Below are 17,911 nucleotides of genomic sequence, written 5' to 3' on the forward strand. Positions count from 1 at the left end.
GATGCCCTGGTTGACAACGTGGACAATGCTTATCGCAAGTAGTAGGACAAAAGCGCTGAAGCATGATCAAACTTAGACTACACTCATTCTTTCTAACATCGACGACATCCACTTTACCAGAGACGTGAGAGAAGCTTTACATCATGGATAGATGCGGCGAGGCTGTCCTCCTCTATCCGCAACCATCGGGGCAGCTCTGACATTCGAGGGCCCAAGGCCCCCCTGGAATCAGTCACGTATCGGAGAAGCTGCAGTTGTTTTCCCCTTTGGAGACCCTGAAACATGAAGATCTCCGTCTGGTAACGCAGAAGACGAAAATAGCAAAATGGCTTCGAATCGATGACAGTGATGATCTAGGCACTACTGCGAGGGTGAAAGGCTACATACGGAGAAAAAGCAAGCAGAGAGGCTTTCATGGCATGAGACGCAAATCCGGTCGGCACCGCTTCATGCGAGGCATTGCAACGTGCAACATAATCGCGTGGAACCACCCGGCTCGACCGCTATCCACATCAGACTGTCCAGAAGCAGTCCCTCTATCATATTCCTTGTGAGGGTCTGCATAAATCTCCCTTCAGCAACATCTCTGAGCCGTGTCCGGGCCCTCCCTGATGCAAGACGACGGGCAACGCCGAGGACCTCGGAACCACAGACATATTTCTTGGCGAGACAACTGGTCCCACCCCTGCTCAGCGATCAGCATCACAGCCAACGCATCTACCCCAATGTTTGGAACCGAGCCTTTACACGAGACGCGCAACACTCAAGGCGGCCTCGTTTTCTGGTTACCCCTGAAAGTATGTCCAAAAGGATGCCATCCTCATTGCAGCTCTTGACGGCACTACCCAGCCTTTTTTAACCCCTGATGATGGCATGACCATTTACCCACACCGACCATACAACCACAGAAGATGCAAAGTCTAGACCTTTCGCCTTACAAGCCCCCTCCAGAAGTCAAAGCTGTTTTCGTCGCTTTGCAAGGCCCACGTCCGCCCGGTCTCCCGTCCCGTAACCCCATCAACCTCGACGGCTTTCAACATGCCCCAATCCTTTGTGATGCCAACCACTTTGGCCCGGACACCCTCTTCCTCGAGCGTCACCAGTTGCCCGGAGTGTAGCCAGTGCTTATAGTAGCGGTTCTCCAGGTTCGAGTCAAATCCGTTGCGGATCCAATGAGAGTGCAACGATTCCAGCCGAGTGAGAACTCGCGCGAGGAGCTTCTCGAGCCGGAAAGGGGCAAGATTCGATGGAAGAAGAGCATTGAGAGATGTAGTGGGCCGAGCATTCGTCGCGTTGATGCCGATGCCTAACACGAGAGTGTACGCACCGCCCGTGTAGGAGCATGTAGACAATATTCCGCCAATCTTGACATAGGAAGGATTTGAAGCCGAGGATTTAGGATCGCGCGCGTCTGGATACGGTTAGTAACTGAGGGCAAACATATTCAGGGGCAGACGCACATATGTCATTGGGCCATTTGAGCTTGACAGGTACATCGTCGTAACCCAAGTCATACGATTTGATGGCCTCGACTATGGCAACAGCAGTAAGGTACTGGAGAAAGACAATTGGTCGGGATCCGAGGAGGTGCGCAGGGTGATTGATCACTGTCGAGAATACGAGGGTGCCGGCAGGACAAACCCAAACGTTGGAACCACGGCCGCGCGCTGCAACTTGCGTCGCGGCAGTCAAGGTGAAGCCAGTGGGTAGCTTTGACAAAAGTTTCGGGTTCCTGAAAAGTCAGTTTGGAGACATTTATCCGCGAATGGGGGTCACGCACTTGTCCATGATGGTGTTGGTGCTCGTCGTAGCATCTGCGTACATTAGAGTGTTGCCCCACTCAGACGCATGTTCCTCAATCTGCTGGTAGGCCTTGAGGCACCCGTAGTAGAAGCTATGCTGGAACGCAGGGGTAACCTCGTCTGAGGGCCAGGCGCGCTCGTGTGGCACGATCTCCTTGATGACGTCGCTATAGTCGATGTATCGTCCATCGGCGGAGAGTTTTCCCTTCGCGGGATCGTCCGGGTTGGGAAGGGACTCTGCGAGGGTTTTCATCGACCACTTGCCATCCCGATCGATATGGAATGTGTCGGCCTCGTCGCGGATGTACTCCTCGTTCCCTTCAAGTGTAATAACATCACCGAGAGCGTGAATCAGCTCCTCAACCTCCTTGTGGTTGACGGAGGTCAGGTGCATGGCTGTGAGTGACGGGATATCGGCATCTTCATCGTTGACTTCGAGTCCAAGCTTCCGGAGGCACGCCTTGATGAAAGCTGAGCGCGGCAAGTCGTCCTGTGTGAGAGTCTCTATGAGCTGATCGTATCGTGGGTTGCTGGGGATGCGATGGAGGTTGGCGGCAGCAAACCTGACCGGGTCAGCATAGTACCACCCACACGGGATGGGAAAACAGCCTACTCGGGATGCGGTCCCGTGAGGACAACGCCGCCATCGCCAACCTTGCAATACACAACAGCCGCCTGACCGTCGCCGCCATTCACGTCAACATCACCGGTGTAGCTCGCCAACACCTCGACCCCCTTGTCCTTGAGCTTGGCAGCATCAACAAAGACACCCCCACCATTGTAATAGGACTTTGTCCTCTTCGGCGCACCCATGACTTCGGTGAAGGCCCCTTCCTCGACGGAGATCTCAACCGCCTGTGCCCCGTCTTCGGAGTGGTACCGAAACCCCGCAAAGGCACCGCCTCTGCACGTTCCGGGGAAGAACCCGAGTTCTCGCCTCCCAACGACCTCCATCCCCTTCTCGCTGCTGCCGACCTCAAACTCGCATCGCGAAGAGCCAAAATAGCCCCCGGCGCAGAAGCCCAGGAAACGTCCGCCTCGGCGCACAAAGTCAGTGATGCGGCGGTTTCCAGCGCCGTCGAGCACGCGACAGTAGCCGAGATCGCCTCCGCCAGGGAGCACGAGAAGTGCGCAGGTCTGAGCCCAAGGCTCCTTGAGGAGAGCAGACTCGGTCAGGGGCGTGACGGCGTAATTCGGGTGCAGCAGGCGGCGCAGTGTCATGAGCGCATGACGCACACACTCGGCGGTGGTGCCGGTACCTGAATGTGTGTCAGTGGGGCCAGGAGTGAAGGGGCACAACGGCGGGGCAAGCAGGGGGTGTGTAGACCTGTGTACACAAGCACATTGAGCTTGCGGGAGGACATCTTGAGCTGCCCGCGGCCGGTGCGGAGAGGAGGTTGTGTGGTATGCTGGTGTGTCGCGAGGAGAAAGTGGTGTTGAAGCTCGTCTCAACAGAAATGAGTCTCAAGTGCGTTGCTGCGACACCGGGCAAGTGACCCCCGATAGTACCTGCCCGTGCGAGAAGAAACGCCGGCACCAGCGGATTGCGGGGCCTCTCACGGTGTCGCTGCCACTTGCAACCTCGACTCTACAACTCGCACAGCAGCTCACACGACATACCCGCAAACGATTCAGCTGTCGCCATGTCCAAGCAAGAGAGCAATGCCGCCAAGAGCGCAGCCCCGGATGATGATGAACCTGATGAATGGTGGGTATGCCTCGGCTGGCGCTGATGCCGATGCTGACCGAGCTGCAGGGACAAGCGCATCTTCAGCACAGGCTGTGCGGGTGGGTTGTCTCGAGACCTGGGCGCGCCTCACCCGCTGACCGTAGCAGACGAGAACATGAAACTGACGGATTGCTATTTCGAGAAGAAGGATTGGAGGAAATGTACAGAAGAGGTACGTTTTTCTTTGACTTGCCGGGAGAAGGCCGACGGTGGGCTGACACGAGTAGATGGCCACATTCAAGAAGTGCTGGAAGCAGCAAGGCAACGACCAACGGACAAGCTCCAAGGATGCTTGAGGCGAGCGCAGAGGTCTCTGCAGAGTACGATTGTGTAGGATTGTGTACGATAGGATTACCGTGGAATTCGCCGCTCTCAAGGTTTCGAGGTCATCATGTTCGACGGATGACCATGTACAGTTCCAATACAGTTTGTGAACTGTCTTGAACACAGTACAGAAGGCCCAAGCTCCCAGTCCATTTTGACGTCGAACGCGACAGACGTGAAGGCATTATCATCGCTACCACTTAGCCTCCCCCATTCGGTCTGCGGGCTGAACAACACTGCCCCGATACAACTACCGTCTTGCTCAACCGCAACCATGGCTTCAAGATCTCTTGCTCGCCCGCTACTCCGCGCTGCGAAACGCACCCAAGCAGCCCGCTTCTCCACCTCACCGTCTCTCCTCGCCGCATCGCCATCACCCGCCCGCTACGTCTCCCAGGCGGCAAAACCAGCACCCGCACGGTCAGCAGCCGCCGCCGCCAAAACACCCACATCCCCAGCAGCGCCTACCTCAACAGCACCTGCCACGCAGACCGCATCACCAGCACCAGCTCCCACCTCAGCACACCCACCACCGCCACCGCCGTCCTCCATCCCCACCATCGACTGGTCGACCTCGTACCACGGCCTGTCGACGACGGCCTTCACCCCCGAAGTCGCCGCCCACCTCACGACGCCCATAAGCCCCGCCGACATCGAAGTCAAGCCCGACGGCATCATCTACCTCCCCGAGATCAAGTACCGGCGCATCCTGAACGCGGCCCTCGGCCCCGCGGGCTGGGGCCTCGTGCCGCGCGGGCCCCCCGTCGTCGCCGACCGCACCGTCACGCGCGAGTACGCCCTCGTGGCGCAGGGCCGCTTCATCGCCCAGGCCCAGGGCGAGAACCAGTTCTTCGCGGCCGAGGCCCTGCCGGCCGCCGTCGAGGGGTGCAAGAGCAACGCGCTGATGCGCTGCTGCAAAGGACATTGGCGTCGCGTCCGAGCTGTGGGATCCCGTCTTCATCCGCGCCTTCCAGAAGCAGCATGCCGAGCAGGTCTGGGTCGAGCATGTCGTGACGAAGAAGAAGAAGCAGCTCTGGGTGAAGAAGGGGTTGAGCGGCGCGCACCCGTACAAGAAGAACTAAAAGACGGATTACCTTTGGGGGCGGGAATGCCTGTGGGGGTCATGGAGTTGGGTAGAGAAGGCCGGGAAATGTAATATAGATGTAGAACCACTCTAGAACATGGGACGTGGCGACCACTGTACCATATCTACAATCAACAAGCATGGAATATGATACCCTGTAGACTCCCTTCTAGGATCTATCGTTCCAGAGACTGTCAAGTTGACCCTTCAAAGTCAAAAACCCGAACGCCGGAATAAAAGAATGTGCAAAAGGAAACCACCGTCGGTCAATTTGACCTAGCGATCGCGGTCATAGCCCGAGCTCCGTCCGTGGTCGTCCCGTCCGTACTGCAAATCCCTCTCGTCCCGCTCCTTGGCCGCCGACCAGCCCCAGGGCATCCACGATCCCGTGCTTCCCGTGCCGCTCTGTCCGCCCTGCACGCCAGGTCCGGGCCTCACGCGCCCCTCGTCCTCGCCACCGCTCTCGGCATCGATGGTCTCAAACTCAGACTCGCTCCGGTTGCGGCTCCACTCGCCAAACCCGTGGCTCCCACTTCCGCCGCCGCCGCTGTGCCTGCTCCCCCTGCTCACGGGCCTCTCGCACGCGTAGCCCTCGCCGTCGAGGCTGATGCTACCGGGGCGCAGGTAGTCCTCTGCGTTGCGCGCGCGCAGCGTCTCCTCACGCTGCAGCGTCTGGGCCTCGCGGTCGAGCCCGTCGAGACGACGTTGAGGCGCTCGCGCTGGGCGGCGATGAAGGACATCTTCTCTGTCGCGCCCGTCAGATTGGAGGGGATCAGACCGCCCCAGCCGCCGCCGCCACCACCCCGGTGTGCGTCTGCCCCGGATCCAGCACCAGAACCGGAGCCGGGGCTCGTGGCCGACCGGGTGGCGGCGGAGACGGCGCCGGCGAGGAGGCTGTAGAAGTCGCCGCCGGTGCTGCCCGAGGCGGAGGAGGGCTGCGGCGGCGGCGCCCAGCGGGCGTTCGGGACGCTAAACCGGGCGAGAAGAGACTGGGTATAGGACTGCGGGGCGTAGGAGGCGGCACGCGGGGACTCAGGCTCGGGGGGGCTTGGGGGCAGACCAAATACGTTGGTCTTGATGAACTCAATGGCTTGCTTGATATAAGAAATGCCGGCGGCCTTGGCGCGATCGTGGAGGTCGGCGATAAAGGCCTCGATCTGGGTCTCGTTGTCTTCAAGGAACGGGTGGACGTACGTCTCGTACAGCAGGCGGGCGCCCTGGGTCTGGGGCAGGACGAGGTAGAGGAGGAAGAAGAGGCGCAGGTAGGCGTAGAAGGGGATCCAGCCGAGGAACCACTCTGTCCAGGATTCAACGAGGAGGACGCAGGCGAGGACGACCCAGTACATCAGCCATGGCGTGAGCTGGGCAGGGTCGGAGGTCTTGAGGGCCTTGTAGGAGGCGAAGAGAGGGAAGAGGAAGGAGGCGACGGAGCTGTGAGGCTGGTCAGAATCTTCGTCGTTCTCGCACAAGTATCTTGCGTCATCGTTGCGGGGGAAAGGAAGTCACTGACGAGAGGAAGTGCGCAAAAATGTCAAACATGATGGCCGTCTATGTTTTGCGCAGAACAGGCAGCGCGGATATCTGATTGTGGTTGGTCGTCGGGATGTGTTCGATCGGAGGAGGTTGGCCGCAGGTGGAGGGGGGTAGCTTCGCTATGTGAGGATTCGTTCGTTTACTGTACTGATGATGGAATTGGAGGATGTACGGCAGTAGGAGAAGGGGGAAAGGGCGGTGTCTCTCTGCTCGCTCGGTCGCAGGCCAAGGAGTCGGCAAGTCATGAACCAGCCGGGCGCATCGGTAGCCGTCACTAGGTGGTCCAAGGTTGGGGTCGAGCGAAAGGTGCCCCCCTCGGTGCGAGGAGCGAGAGCGTCGAAAGTCCGGGTCAGGCTGGTCTGGTGGGGAGCTGGCCAGTCAGCCCTGTGTGTCCTGGCACTGTCAGCTTTGGGTGGGCACGGGTGGTCGAGGTGGGGTTTTGGCGTGGGCACGCGGGCGAGGCAGGTGAAGGCTGAAGGCTAGGGTGAAGCTGCTGTTTGCGGGAGGGGGGCGCTAACGACGCAGGGACTACTACGTCATGGGGTGTCTGTCTGCCTTTGCCTGGAGATGGGAAGAACATCGTTTTGACAACCACGTTCATAGGCACCACGCGTGTTTATGGCTTTTGCAGAGGACACATCGACTCCTATATTTGATATGAAACCACGCTGTCTTTTCCTTGAGGGTTATTCCTCCCGGTTATTTGTCGTCGTATTCAGTAGTCGACCGGCACTCTGTCTTCATGATCCGCTACGCCACCAAGTCACACGCCCCCAGGCAGCAAGCACAACCTCGATGCGTTCCAAGAGAATCTCGCTGGGCCTACTGCAAAACCTTCGACGCGAGATAGCCTTAGAATAAAACGCTACTGACAAAACTCACAGAGAAAGGCCGATACTGATACAACCTCACAAGCGAGATTTTCCCATGTCGAGTAGCCTGTCGGGGCTAGGCTGGAACTGCTGCAAGAAAGCCAAGAGATCTGGAAGGCTGAGCCATGCAGGAGCTTGCTGCAATAGTGTCGAGCAGTTGAAAATGAGGCTTTGTATATTTCGAATATGAGCCAAGAGTGAACACTCGGTTGGCTGCGGGCCTCATCGGGTTGGCCAGCACAGCCATCCAACCCTTAAGTTCCTTCCGTTCAGGCCAACTGCAGATAGGCTCATGGATCACGCCTTGGGATTAATACAATGTAGGCCTCCCAACTTTGTCCGCCTTGAGGTCGAGCACTCGAGTCACCTCATGGTTGGATTCTGTTGCATTGCCCCAACGGCCAACAACGCAGCCACTTGGCTATTATTAACGACACGACGCTCTCCCAGCGCTTAAATGGAGGAAAGGAATTGCCCTGAAATATATTGTTCGTAATGCTTTCTTTTTGGGGCTTACAACAATCGCAACGTATATATGGTAGGTCGCAAGACATGTGTAATAGTAGCGAGAATTCGAAGTGCACATTGACTTCACTTTTCATACCCCACTCCTTCGACTTTCTCAAGAAGAGCATCTTGCACCATCATCATGACCGACTGCGAAGTGTGTGGACGTGGATTCTGCAATTCCGACCGTCTCAAGCAGCACGTCACCGATTCTATCCCTCACTCTCCGGATCACTTGGCACTATGCTGCCTTCGCTGCACCAGCAAAACCTTCACGACAAAACTCGCAAGACAGCAGCATCTCCTCAGCTCGCCCAAGCATCGCGTCTGCAAGCTCTGTCCCGAACACTGGGACTTTGAAACCAAAAAGCAATTGAAACACCACTTCAAGATTGAACATCCCGGCCAATCGGTAGGCAACGCGCAACTGGAAGCCAATGGCCTCATCGAGGTGACGGACTTCCGAACACCCCGGGACGCCACGAACGAGGCAACCAGGGGCACGCCTCCTGAGCCGCATGTCCAGGGGCACCTCGAGAGTGAAAGTGCAGCTATGACCCCGCTGGACCGGTTCTTCTTGTCCTACGCGGCCTTCCGCTATGACGCGACTCTGCCGCCTACCGCGTCCTTTGAAGCCCTCATCCGACACTGTCGCTGGAAGAGGGGGACTGACGAGCTCAGAGATGCGCGGGCCGAGTACCAGCGAGCCCTTCGTCAGGAAGTGGACGTCTGGTTCGGTCGGGAAGATGACATTGGTGCCTGGCACACGCTGTGCCGGGCCGTGGGAATCCGCAGACCTCCTCCGACCATTGAAGAGTGCACGCAGGTACGTACACCGCCGAAATCCAGGTTCTGAAGAAAGCTGAAAGTGCTAACGCCAACGACAAAGGTTCTCCGGAATACCCATGTCAACATTGTCGACCTCATCGAGTGGGGTCGCAACCGCGCCGTGGGCTCGGTCCAGGTCTTCCAGACACGGGATGATCTGGTCGAGTATTCGCGGCAGCACGCCAAGATCTTCCCCGTCAAAGAGGTTCAGGCCAACGGCGAGACCAATGTTGTCCTCCGACATCTGCTTCGACGGTTCAGGACGCGGCATTCTGGGGTTGCAAAGGCCCAATTGTGAGGCGGTCGTCAAAAGGAGGGGAAAGGGGAGGCTACTGGACAACTAGCTGGCCACGTCGATCTTTCGTGATCAGGGCGGCGAGAATGGGAGCGATTGGTGCCTCTCTACGAGCAACAGCCCAATCAAAAAGCTTTGACCGCCTCGCGCTCCCCCGATCGAGCCTCATGCTGCCTTCCATGGTGCCCATCGTTGTTGCCTGCCCTGCCCGAATGTGCCGTTGTACCTTAAGCTTCGCCTTAGTCATCGAGGGAGCGTCATCAACCCCGCGCCACCCCCTTCCGGCGAGTGGCAGCTTGGAACAAGCTCTCCCAGCGTCCCAGAGAGAGCTCCCGAGTTTCTCAGTATCGATCCAACATGGGCGGCGCAAGTATCTTGTCTTCATCCCAAAAGCAGAGGCCAATGGTCATTGACAGCAGCAGTTCCAAGCACGGCATGGACAAGTACAAATTCCCATCCGATCCGGTTGCTCATAAGGCATCCACGATCGCCGGGTCTAATTATCGCTTCACTGTCATCAAGCCTTCAGTTCTCAGGTACGAATGGTCTCCCGACGGGACCTTTGAAGACCGTGCCTCTACCTTTGCCATCAATCGCAAATTTGACAAGCCCGACTACTCCGTCAAGGAAACGGAAGACCAGCTCGAGATTGTCACGCCATCTCTGCATCTGAGCTATGACAAGAAACGCTTCTCACCCAACGGCTTTCTTGTCACGTTCATCAACAAGGCCACTCTTTGGGGGTCGGAATGGCGCTATGGCGGGGAACATGACGGAGGCAACCTGGGCGGCACAGCCCGCACGCTCGACGGCGTCAACGGCCGCTGTGACATGGGCGATGGCATACTCTCCCGCTCCGGTTTTGCCAACCTGGATGACAGCGAGTCGATGCTGTTCGACGGCGAAGGATTCGTCGCACCACGAAAGTCTGGAGATCGCATCGACGGCTATCTCTTTAGCTACGGCCAGGACTACAAGAGTGCCATGCGCGACTACCACGACATCTCGGGCAAACAACCCCTTGTTCCGCGCTGGGCGCTCGGCAACTGGTGGAGCCGATACCACGCTTACAGTGACAAAGAGTATCTCGATCTCATGAACAAGTTCGAGGACCAGAAGATCCCGCTGTCTACCGCCGTCATTGACATGGACTGGCACCTCGTTCACGAAGAGCAAGTTACGCACACTGGCTGGACAGGCTACACGTGGAATAAAAGCCTATTCCCTGACCATGTGGCTTTCTGTAAAGATCTCCACGAACGCCACCTCAAGATCACCCTGAACGACCATCCGCATGCTGGTGTCCACCACTTTGAGGACCTGTATGAAAAGGTAGCCAAAGCCATGGGTTACGACACTTCCGACAATGCCCCGATTCTTTTTACACCAACCGACCCCAACTTTATGCATGCCTTTTTGAACGTCCTCCACCGGAGCCTCGAAGAGGATGGCTGCGACTTTTGGTGGATTGATTGGCAGCAGGGGCCCTACTCCCGGATACCTGGCCTTGACCCCTTGTGGCTACTGAATCACTTCCAGTACCTTGACGACTCCATTCAACGCAACGGATCGGGTGCCATCATTTTCTCCCGCTACGGTGGTCCAGGCAGCCACAGGTATCCCGTTGGATTTTCGGGAGACAGCATTTCGACCTGGGAGTCCCTTGCCTTTCAGCCTGAATTCACAGCCACAGCCTCCAATGTTGGCTACGGCTGGTGGAGCCACGATATCGGCGGCCATGTTGCTGGCTCTCGCGACGATGAGCTGGCCACACGCTGGACTCAGTATGGAGTTTTCTCGCCCATCATGAGACTCCACTCATCTAACAGTGAGTGGATGGGCAAAGAGCCCTGGGGGTATCGCGAAGAGTATGCGGCGATCCTCCGACACTTTATGCGACTCAGACACCGCCTCGTACCCTACATATACACAATGAACGTCAATGCCGCAGCGTCTGACGAGCCGTTGGTTCAGCCGCTATACTGGAGCCACCCCGGTCGGGGAATTGCATATGACCTGCGGAATCAATATACCTTTGGCTCAAACTTGGTCGTTAGACCAGTTACAGGCCGCAGAGATACACGCACCAACCTTGCTTCAGAGAAGGTCTGGGTACCGCCTGGCCGCCACGTTGACATTTTCAACGGCTACGTGTACGACGGCGACCGGGAAATCAACATGTACAGGCCCCTCCAGTCGTTCCCTGCCCTTGCCCGCGAAGGTGCCATTATCCCTCTGGATAAGGCACTCGAGCCGAAGAACGGCTGCTTCAACCCCGCGGGCTATGAGGTCCTTGTTGTCGTCGGTCAGGACGGTGAATTCACCATTATCGAGGATCCCAAGGACGATAGCGCCGAGTCTAGCAAGTCGACAGAGGCGACGGAGGAGCGCCACATCAAAATTGAGTGGGACCAAAAGCTCGGCCATCTCAAGACAACCTCCAAGGGCAAACAGTGGAAGTTCAACTTTCTCTCTGTGCGAACCATCTCGCCGACCCTCTCGGTCCTCGTCGACGGTCTGGAGACGCCCGACGTGATTGTCACGACGCAAACCCACGCCGCATCCTCGCACACGCCGTACAGCATGACTGTTGAGTTGCCGAAACTGCCGAACGCGGACTGTACTATCTTGGTGGACCTCGGCGCTGATCCGCAGCTGGGCGTGATTGACCGCAACAATCAGATTCATGCGATGCTCCAGGATGCGCAGATTGACTATGGAACGAAGGACCGGATCTGGTCCATTGTCAGGTCGTCTGAGCCAGCGTCGACGAAGGTTGGGAAGCTTATGACGTTGAATCTCGAAGGGAATGTGCTGGGGCCGGTGCTGGAAATACTGTTCGCGGATAGTCGAGAGGCCTGATTGGGGTGGGTTTGTGTGACATGTATTATTTGGGATTATTGAATGCTTCGTATAAGGAAGACAGAATTTGAGTAGTACTGTAGCTGGCCCACTTCCCCTCTAGTCTGGTCATCATTCCTGTCAAGCGATATTGTACAGTTAAGGCCTCTTTTCAGTGCCGGAATGAGCAGGTTGAAGAGGCCTCATGCAGATAATATCCGCAATCAATGGTTAGGTGGGGGGTAGGAATACATCTCAATACCGGCCTTCTGCAGCCCTTGTGGACGTTCTCTCATAGTCCCAAGCCCTCCAACTTACTTCAATGCTACGACTATTAAAAGGGCTCTAATTGGGTCTGGATGAGGTAGTCGATACTTATGCCAAGCAAACACACCGTTGGGGCCCTCAAGCTAAGCTCGAACTCATAGATTAGTTAGCTATGCCCCCCCAAATTCAATGACTGTCACATGGCACCTGTAGAGCCACGGAGCATGGGCTTGTTAGGGGCTAAGAACTACGAGAATGTGTGCGTAAGGACTGCGGAGGGCCAGAATTCAGATGTGTCGCAGCCCTTGTTGAGAGGGCTTCACTGCTTAAATGAACCCTGTTTCATTGCTTCGGCTGTGCCTGAGAGCTCTGAATACGTAGGGTAGGTGATACAAGTCTTGTGGTATGATTCATGCTCTCTCTCTGAATTACCACGACCTACGTGAGTCAGATATACCTATCTGATTCACCGCTCACGTAAGCTGTGATTCACGTGCTCCTGAGAGCTGTGAATCCCAGCCACGGTGATCACCATATCGGTGATCCCCTACCGCGATCACCGCCCTATGGAATCCCCTAATATTGGTTCAACAACCTTATACCTATTCTATTATCTACGGACTAAGTACAGGAGACCTATTCATTCTACCAAAACCACGTTCCCACCGAGACCTTTATGACTGACACCTTTGGAAATGAAACCAAGACCAAGATTGGATAAGCCACTACAGACTGTCCTACAACTATATATAGAGCATGATCGCACAGATTGCTGGCTTAGGCCTGCTCTATATCAAATTGCGACCTTTCCCCTCCCTATTCCCCATTACCCATTCCATTGAAGATGAAACATATCAATCTTATTTTACTTTGATGCAGTCATCATTACGAAATCGACCATACACTGTGCCCAGATGTCACGCGATTAGTTCCGGTTGTTTAGTACTTTGATGAGAGCAGAAACTTTGCATACACTCATGAGACATCCAGGCTCTTCACGAACAGCTGCCAGTCCTCCCGCCCCAAGAACTTCACTAGCTGGAGGCTTACGTGGACCCCGAATTCTTTGTTGCGAGCTTCCGGCGCCAGAGCTAATACAGGCCACATCTTGGGGCCGTGAAACTCGACTTTAATGTCAGGCTCGTCCACCGAAACGCCCTCGCCGCTAAGTCCGAATCTCTTCATCCAATAGTCAACACGTTGTTGATCTGAGCACCATTCTTGGGATTCTTGCCAGCTGAGGACCGCACACACATGCTCCATTGTCAGTGTGGGCGAATGAGAATACCTCTTGCCATAGATAATCAAGAAGCCATTTGATCCAACGCGGGAGAGGTAAATGAGCCCCTCAATTTCAACAAAGTAATATTCAAAGATGGATTGAATTTCCGATGGTTAAGGCTCTGCTGTAAGCGAGGGACCGAAGGTGATGTTCCCGGTGGGGGTTTCTATCAGTTGTGGTGATGATATGAAAGTTGGGAAGGCCGGTAATATTTCGATATGAGCCACCGATGAAGGCGGAGTTTCCCAACCGTTTGGGTTTCTAAGCAACACATCAAAGGGGTCGCAGTCTGTGAGAACGATACGTTGAGAAGTCGCATCTTCGAGCGCAAACTCCAATGGAAGTTCTGCCCAGGCCGAAACTGCATCAGGATTGTTAGCATGGAAAAATATGATTGTATTCAGACGTGTTCGACTTGCAGGTTGCGATAATTGAGGAGCTAGCGTTGCACTATCTTTTCTCGACCAGTCTTGACTTGTCCGATGTGTTGATCAATGTCATAGTGGAAGACTCGAGCCGTACATACGTCTGACTCTGTAGACGTTTGACGAGAATTGCCAGTCAAGGTAGTGTTTGGCCGTGAATCTGGCAGTCAAGCACCGCCAGAAATAGTTTATCACGGCGGCGTCGATGTCTCGGAGTCAATCGTGAGCGCCATGCGGATACTGAGGAATGAGCAAGACATCAACCTCAACCCCAACAGGGACCTTGGGCGATTTTGATCTCTCCTTGCCAACGGGGCTGATGAACTAGCACGTTCCCCTTCAAGCAGAAATCTGAGGGCGATTGTGCAAACACACCTTCGTACCCAAGCCACGCAAGGATGGACTGGTCCGCGGGGTAGCATCTCACAATCTCTCCTTGGAGACGTACAAAAGCTTTGGTCCCCTCTCCATAGAGGAGGGGCATGTTGATGCCGAACAGACCTAAAAGGCAGTAAGTCGTGTCCTCTTGCCGGGTGGTGCGTCTGCGCGCGGCCCAGTGCATCCTCGCAGCTACACTGTGTTGCTGCATCATCGGCAGTAGCGTCTTGGGATTGTTGCAATAACCGCAATGATACATCGTACCCACCCTTCCAACTGGCGACAAGACATCAATGTTGTCTACCGGAGCGTGCTGGCGCTCTAGAATGTCGTTGTCGATGCCAGTGATTGCCACAATATGCTCAGAAATCTCGGTTCGAGTCCCTATCTCATTCCAGTCTTTGTCGAAAAAGGTTGCGCCACATGTTGCGATTAACTCCTATAGCGTCCACCCACGACGAAACCATTTACTGTGCGATATGTCTACAACACCACCCTGGCGGCCTCTATTGGAAACATCCTCCAAGTGGATGTAGCATGCTGCAGAGTCCTCGTACCACCTGAACATGGAGTTGATCGCGTCCGACAGCTCGGCGCTGCTGGATTTGTCTATACAGCATGTATCGACCCAGACGTATTCTAATCCATCATTCTTTGCCCGCTGACACGTTTCGAGGATCTTGCTGAGACCCCGGCTCGGGGTGTCCTTTTGACGCTGCGTGATCCCGGCCTGCAAATGTTCAAAGAGAAGCTCTTCGTCACTCCATGTGTGCGATAGAATGGCATACAACGGAGTGGCATAGCCATAGGCGGTCTTCAGCTCTAGCGTTGTCGTGTTGATCAACCTCATCATGCAGGACGATAATTGTGTCTCAGGTCGGTGGGCTCGGCGACAAGCCTTGCGGAGCTTTAGTAAGGCGAACGTAGTCGAGGATGGAAATTCTTGCTTCTCTTCTGAATTGAAGCTTGGATCGCAAAGCTTGACTACCAAAGCGAAGGAATTGCCAATTGACCTTGGTGATGTCCGGGTGTGATTGTAACAGACAGAGCTGAAGAGGTGAGGCATCCTGACGGGGGATGATCGACGAAAGCGGGGTAGGCGTAGGTAGGGTGGCCGGTCTTATCTTCACAATGTATACGGAGCAGTTGGTCTTGCTGGTTCTGAAGTGGCTGTGTCACATGCATCCAGTACTCTTCTTCAGCTGAAGAGCTATGCAGTGATGGAATGTCTCTCACACAAGGCTTCGAAGACAAGTTTCTAGATATCTGTAGATATCTCAAGTTCCTTCACATTAGCCCTGGAAAGCCACCACGTTCGATACAGCTCAAACACATGGCTTCTAGCCTGCGGGCCTCTTGAAGGTGTAGTTAAAGTTTACCCCAGAAGACAAATAAGCCGCCAAGCCACGTGAGCTCGCGCCCCGGCGGTCGGCACTCACCGAGCCTCATCTCCCTGCTATTCCCGGGCGCCCAGTGCTCCAGAGTGGACCACGATGACTCCCCCTGGATTCCGACCAAGTGGGCTTGCTGCCATTTAATAAATCTCTTTCCGGAATTTTTGCCTGGACCGATCAACCATGATAGGCCCACGCCATCTTGAGCACGCAGCAAACGTATATCGTCATTGAATCGTTGCGTTATGGCTGCCCCCGGAGGAAAGCAGTTGCAAGACTGCGTCACGACGCCGAATGATGACGCTGTCGTCGGTGCGGAGAAGGCGGTGGCGACGGACGAGGATCTCTCCTCCGGCCCGGGGACCTACGGCGACGAGGCCGAGTTCCAGGAAGGCGGCTATGGTTGGTAGGTCAAGCTTTGCCCTGCATGTTACATCTCGTCCCAGAATCTTCCCGACTGACATGCACAGGGTTGTCGTCTGCTGCGTCTTCCTCATCAACGCTCACACATGGGGTCTCAATTCGGTAGGAGCCTCCCGGCCCGACGTGCCCCTCCATGGTGCTAACGCCAGCAGTCCTACGCCGTCTTTCTCGCCTACTATCTGAATTCTGGCGCCTTCGAGGGAACAAGCCCCATTACCTTTGCCTTTGTTGGCGGTCTATCCTTCTCCGTTGGTACGTTACCTCACTCACACCAGCAACAAATTTCACTAACGACCTCCGAGCTCTCCTCGTCTCGCCACTGACCACCCTCTCCATCCGCCGCTTCGGCACAAAGCCCACCCTCGGCGCCGGCGTCATCATCCAGTCCGCCGCCCTCATCGCCGCCTCTTTCAGCACCGAGGTCTGGCACCTCCTGCTCACGCAGGGTATTGCCTTCGGCATAGGCATGGGCCTCGCCTTCAACGCCACAGTCGGCGTCGTCCCACAGTGGTTCCGGCGCCGTCGCTCCTTCGCCGCCGCCCTTTCGACCGGCGGCTCTGGCTTCGGCGGCCTCATCTACTCGCTCGCCACTAACGCCATGATTGACAATATTGGCCTCGCATGGGCCTTTCGCGTCCTGGCGCTGCTGTCGCTCGTCGTCAATGGCGGGTGCTGCCTGCTCGTCAAAGACAGGAACAAAGCCATCGGCACGGTACTGACGGCCTTCAACTGGCGGCTGCTGCGCAAGGTCGAGTTTTGGCTCTTTGTTAGCTGGGGGTTCTTCTCGCTGTTTGGCTACGTCATCGTCATCTTTTCGCTGCCGGACTATGGCCAGAGCGTGGGGTTCTCGGCGAGCCAGGGGTCTCTGGCCGCTGCTATCCTCAACTGTGAGTCTTGCGTCCCCCGCCTCTGGGCCTTTGTACAGCAGAAAGCTAAATGGGTCGCAGTGGCGCAAGGTATTGGCCGCCCATTGATCGGACTGGCGAGCGACCGCTACGGACGCATCAACTTGTGCGGTATCAGCACGCTGCTGGCCGCGCTTTCGACGCTGTTCCTGTGGACGTTCACGGGCCAGCACTTTCCCGGCACCATCGTGTATTCCCTCTTCGGTGCCTTCGCTGGCAGCCTGTGGCCGACGGTAGCGCCCGTCGGTGCTGAGGTCGTCGGCATCCAGCTGCTGCCTTCAGGTAGGCATCTCGGCAACACTAGCCTTTTCTTGATGCTCTTGCTGACATGATCAGTGCTCTCCGTCTTCTGGCTCGTCCTCGTCTTCCCCGCCACGTTCGCGCAGCCTATTGCGCTCGTCATCAAGCAGCCCGGGGCTGATGGCTACCTCGGTGTCCAGCTCCTGACCGGCTTCATGTACATCGTATCCTTCATCTCGAGTAGGTTTCCCCCAAAACCAAACATACCGTACATACACGCTGACAGGCTCAGTTTGGCTGCTTCGCGTATGGAAGCTCCGCCAGCTAGAAAACGCAGACCTCTTGGCCGAAGCACAGAGGGCCGCAGAAGAGGACGCCGGCGACGTGACGCGCATCCCGACGCATCGTACATCGAGGACAAGCACAGGAAGGATGGTTCTTCGAGGATTCCTATCTCTGAGACACGTTTAGCGTGAGGTAGTGGACCAGTCTTTTCAAGAGCCGTCGTAATATCATTAGCATATAGATTAGCATACGCATACGAAGCGAACTGAGTTGAGGCTAGACACATTGTCCCAAAGATGTGGTGATCTTCATCAATGACTAATCGATAGCATCACCCACCGTGTCAAGCTTGCTGGAGAAACGTGTTAACTTGGGAGCGAACTGCGCGCGACAAGACACCACGAGATGCCAACGTGGACCCTCCGTGCAGGCCTGAGACAAAACACCGCCATGTTTGCCGCCATCTGAGAACGACACAGCTCCACCAGACAACCACG

At 56.0% G+C, this 17,911-nt stretch overlaps 8 protein-coding genes across 8 annotated transcripts; 5 read left to right on the forward strand and 3 right to left on the reverse strand.

The window, feature by feature from the left end:
• Nucleotides 1-920: 920 nt before the first annotated feature.
• On the reverse strand, nt 921-3,166 carry VDBG_09198 (biotin-protein ligase ligase; the record flags this gene model as incomplete). Its single annotated transcript, XM_003000657.1, has 5 exons — nt 921-1,411; nt 1,461-1,732; nt 1,781-2,365; nt 2,416-3,061; nt 3,130-3,166. 5 exons carry the CDS (start codon nt 3,164-3,166, stop codon nt 921-923), a joined length of 2,031 nt encoding a protein of 676 aa, XP_003000703.1.
• Nucleotides 3,167-3,445: 279 nt separating this feature from the next.
• VDBG_09199 (conserved hypothetical protein) lies at nt 3,446-3,827 on the forward strand (the record flags this gene model as incomplete). The annotated part of the gene is made up of 4 exons (XM_003000658.1): nt 3,446-3,510; nt 3,559-3,590; nt 3,639-3,703; nt 3,759-3,827. 4 exons carry the CDS (start codon nt 3,446-3,448, stop codon nt 3,825-3,827), a joined length of 231 nt encoding a protein of 76 aa, XP_003000704.1.
• A 302-nt stretch (nt 3,828-4,129) lies between these two features.
• Nucleotides 4,130-5,011, forward strand: VDBG_09200 (mitochondrial genome maintenance protein mgm101; the record flags this gene model as incomplete). The annotated part of the gene is made up of 1 exon (XM_003000659.1): nt 4,130-5,011. The coding sequence occupies one exon, from the start codon at nt 4,130-4,132 to the stop codon at nt 5,009-5,011; it is 882 nt and encodes a 293-aa protein (XP_003000705.1).
• Nucleotides 5,012-5,505: 494 nt separating this feature from the next.
• Nucleotides 5,506-6,821, reverse strand: VDBG_09201 (receptor expression-enhancing protein; the record flags this gene model as incomplete). Its single annotated transcript, XM_003000660.1, has 2 exons — nt 5,506-6,370; nt 6,450-6,821. 2 exons carry the CDS (start codon nt 6,476-6,478, stop codon nt 5,506-5,508), a joined length of 894 nt encoding a protein of 297 aa, XP_003000706.1.
• A 1,172-nt stretch (nt 6,822-7,993) lies between these two features.
• Nucleotides 7,994-8,977, forward strand: VDBG_09202 (conserved hypothetical protein; the record flags this gene model as incomplete). The annotated part of the gene is made up of 2 exons (XM_003000661.1): nt 7,994-8,677; nt 8,741-8,977. The coding sequence occupies 2 exons, from the start codon at nt 7,994-7,996 to the stop codon at nt 8,975-8,977; spliced, it is 921 nt and encodes a 306-aa protein (XP_003000707.1).
• Nucleotides 8,978-9,331: 354 nt separating this feature from the next.
• Nucleotides 9,332-11,836, forward strand: VDBG_09203 (glycoside hydrolase; the record flags this gene model as incomplete). Its single annotated transcript, XM_003000662.1, has 1 exon — nt 9,332-11,836. One exon carries the CDS (start codon nt 9,332-9,334, stop codon nt 11,834-11,836), a length of 2,505 nt encoding a protein of 834 aa, XP_003000708.1.
• A 1,641-nt stretch (nt 11,837-13,477) lies between these two features.
• On the reverse strand, nt 13,478-15,017 carry VDBG_09204 (HET domain-containing protein; the record flags this gene model as incomplete). The annotated part of the gene is made up of 3 exons (XM_003000663.1): nt 13,478-13,725; nt 14,165-14,488; nt 14,639-15,017. 3 exons carry the CDS (start codon nt 15,015-15,017, stop codon nt 13,478-13,480), a joined length of 951 nt encoding a protein of 316 aa, XP_003000709.1.
• A 789-nt stretch (nt 15,018-15,806) lies between these two features.
• VDBG_09205 (Esbp6p) lies at nt 15,807-17,600 on the forward strand (the record flags this gene model as incomplete). Its single annotated transcript, XM_003000664.1, has 7 exons — nt 15,807-15,967; nt 16,032-16,086; nt 16,137-16,236; nt 16,287-16,871; nt 16,932-17,171; nt 17,226-17,369; nt 17,422-17,600. The coding sequence occupies 7 exons, from the start codon at nt 15,807-15,809 to the stop codon at nt 17,598-17,600; spliced, it is 1,464 nt and encodes a 487-aa protein (XP_003000710.1).
• Between the last annotated feature and the right edge of the window lie 311 nt (nt 17,601-17,911).

This window comes from Verticillium alfalfae, genomic scaffold (genome assembly GCF_000150825.1).
Source record: "Verticillium alfalfae VaMs.102 supercont1.14 genomic scaffold, whole genome shotgun sequence".
In the NCBI taxonomy this organism is placed as follows: Eukaryota; Fungi; Ascomycota; class Sordariomycetes; order Glomerellales; family Plectosphaerellaceae; genus Verticillium; species Verticillium alfalfae.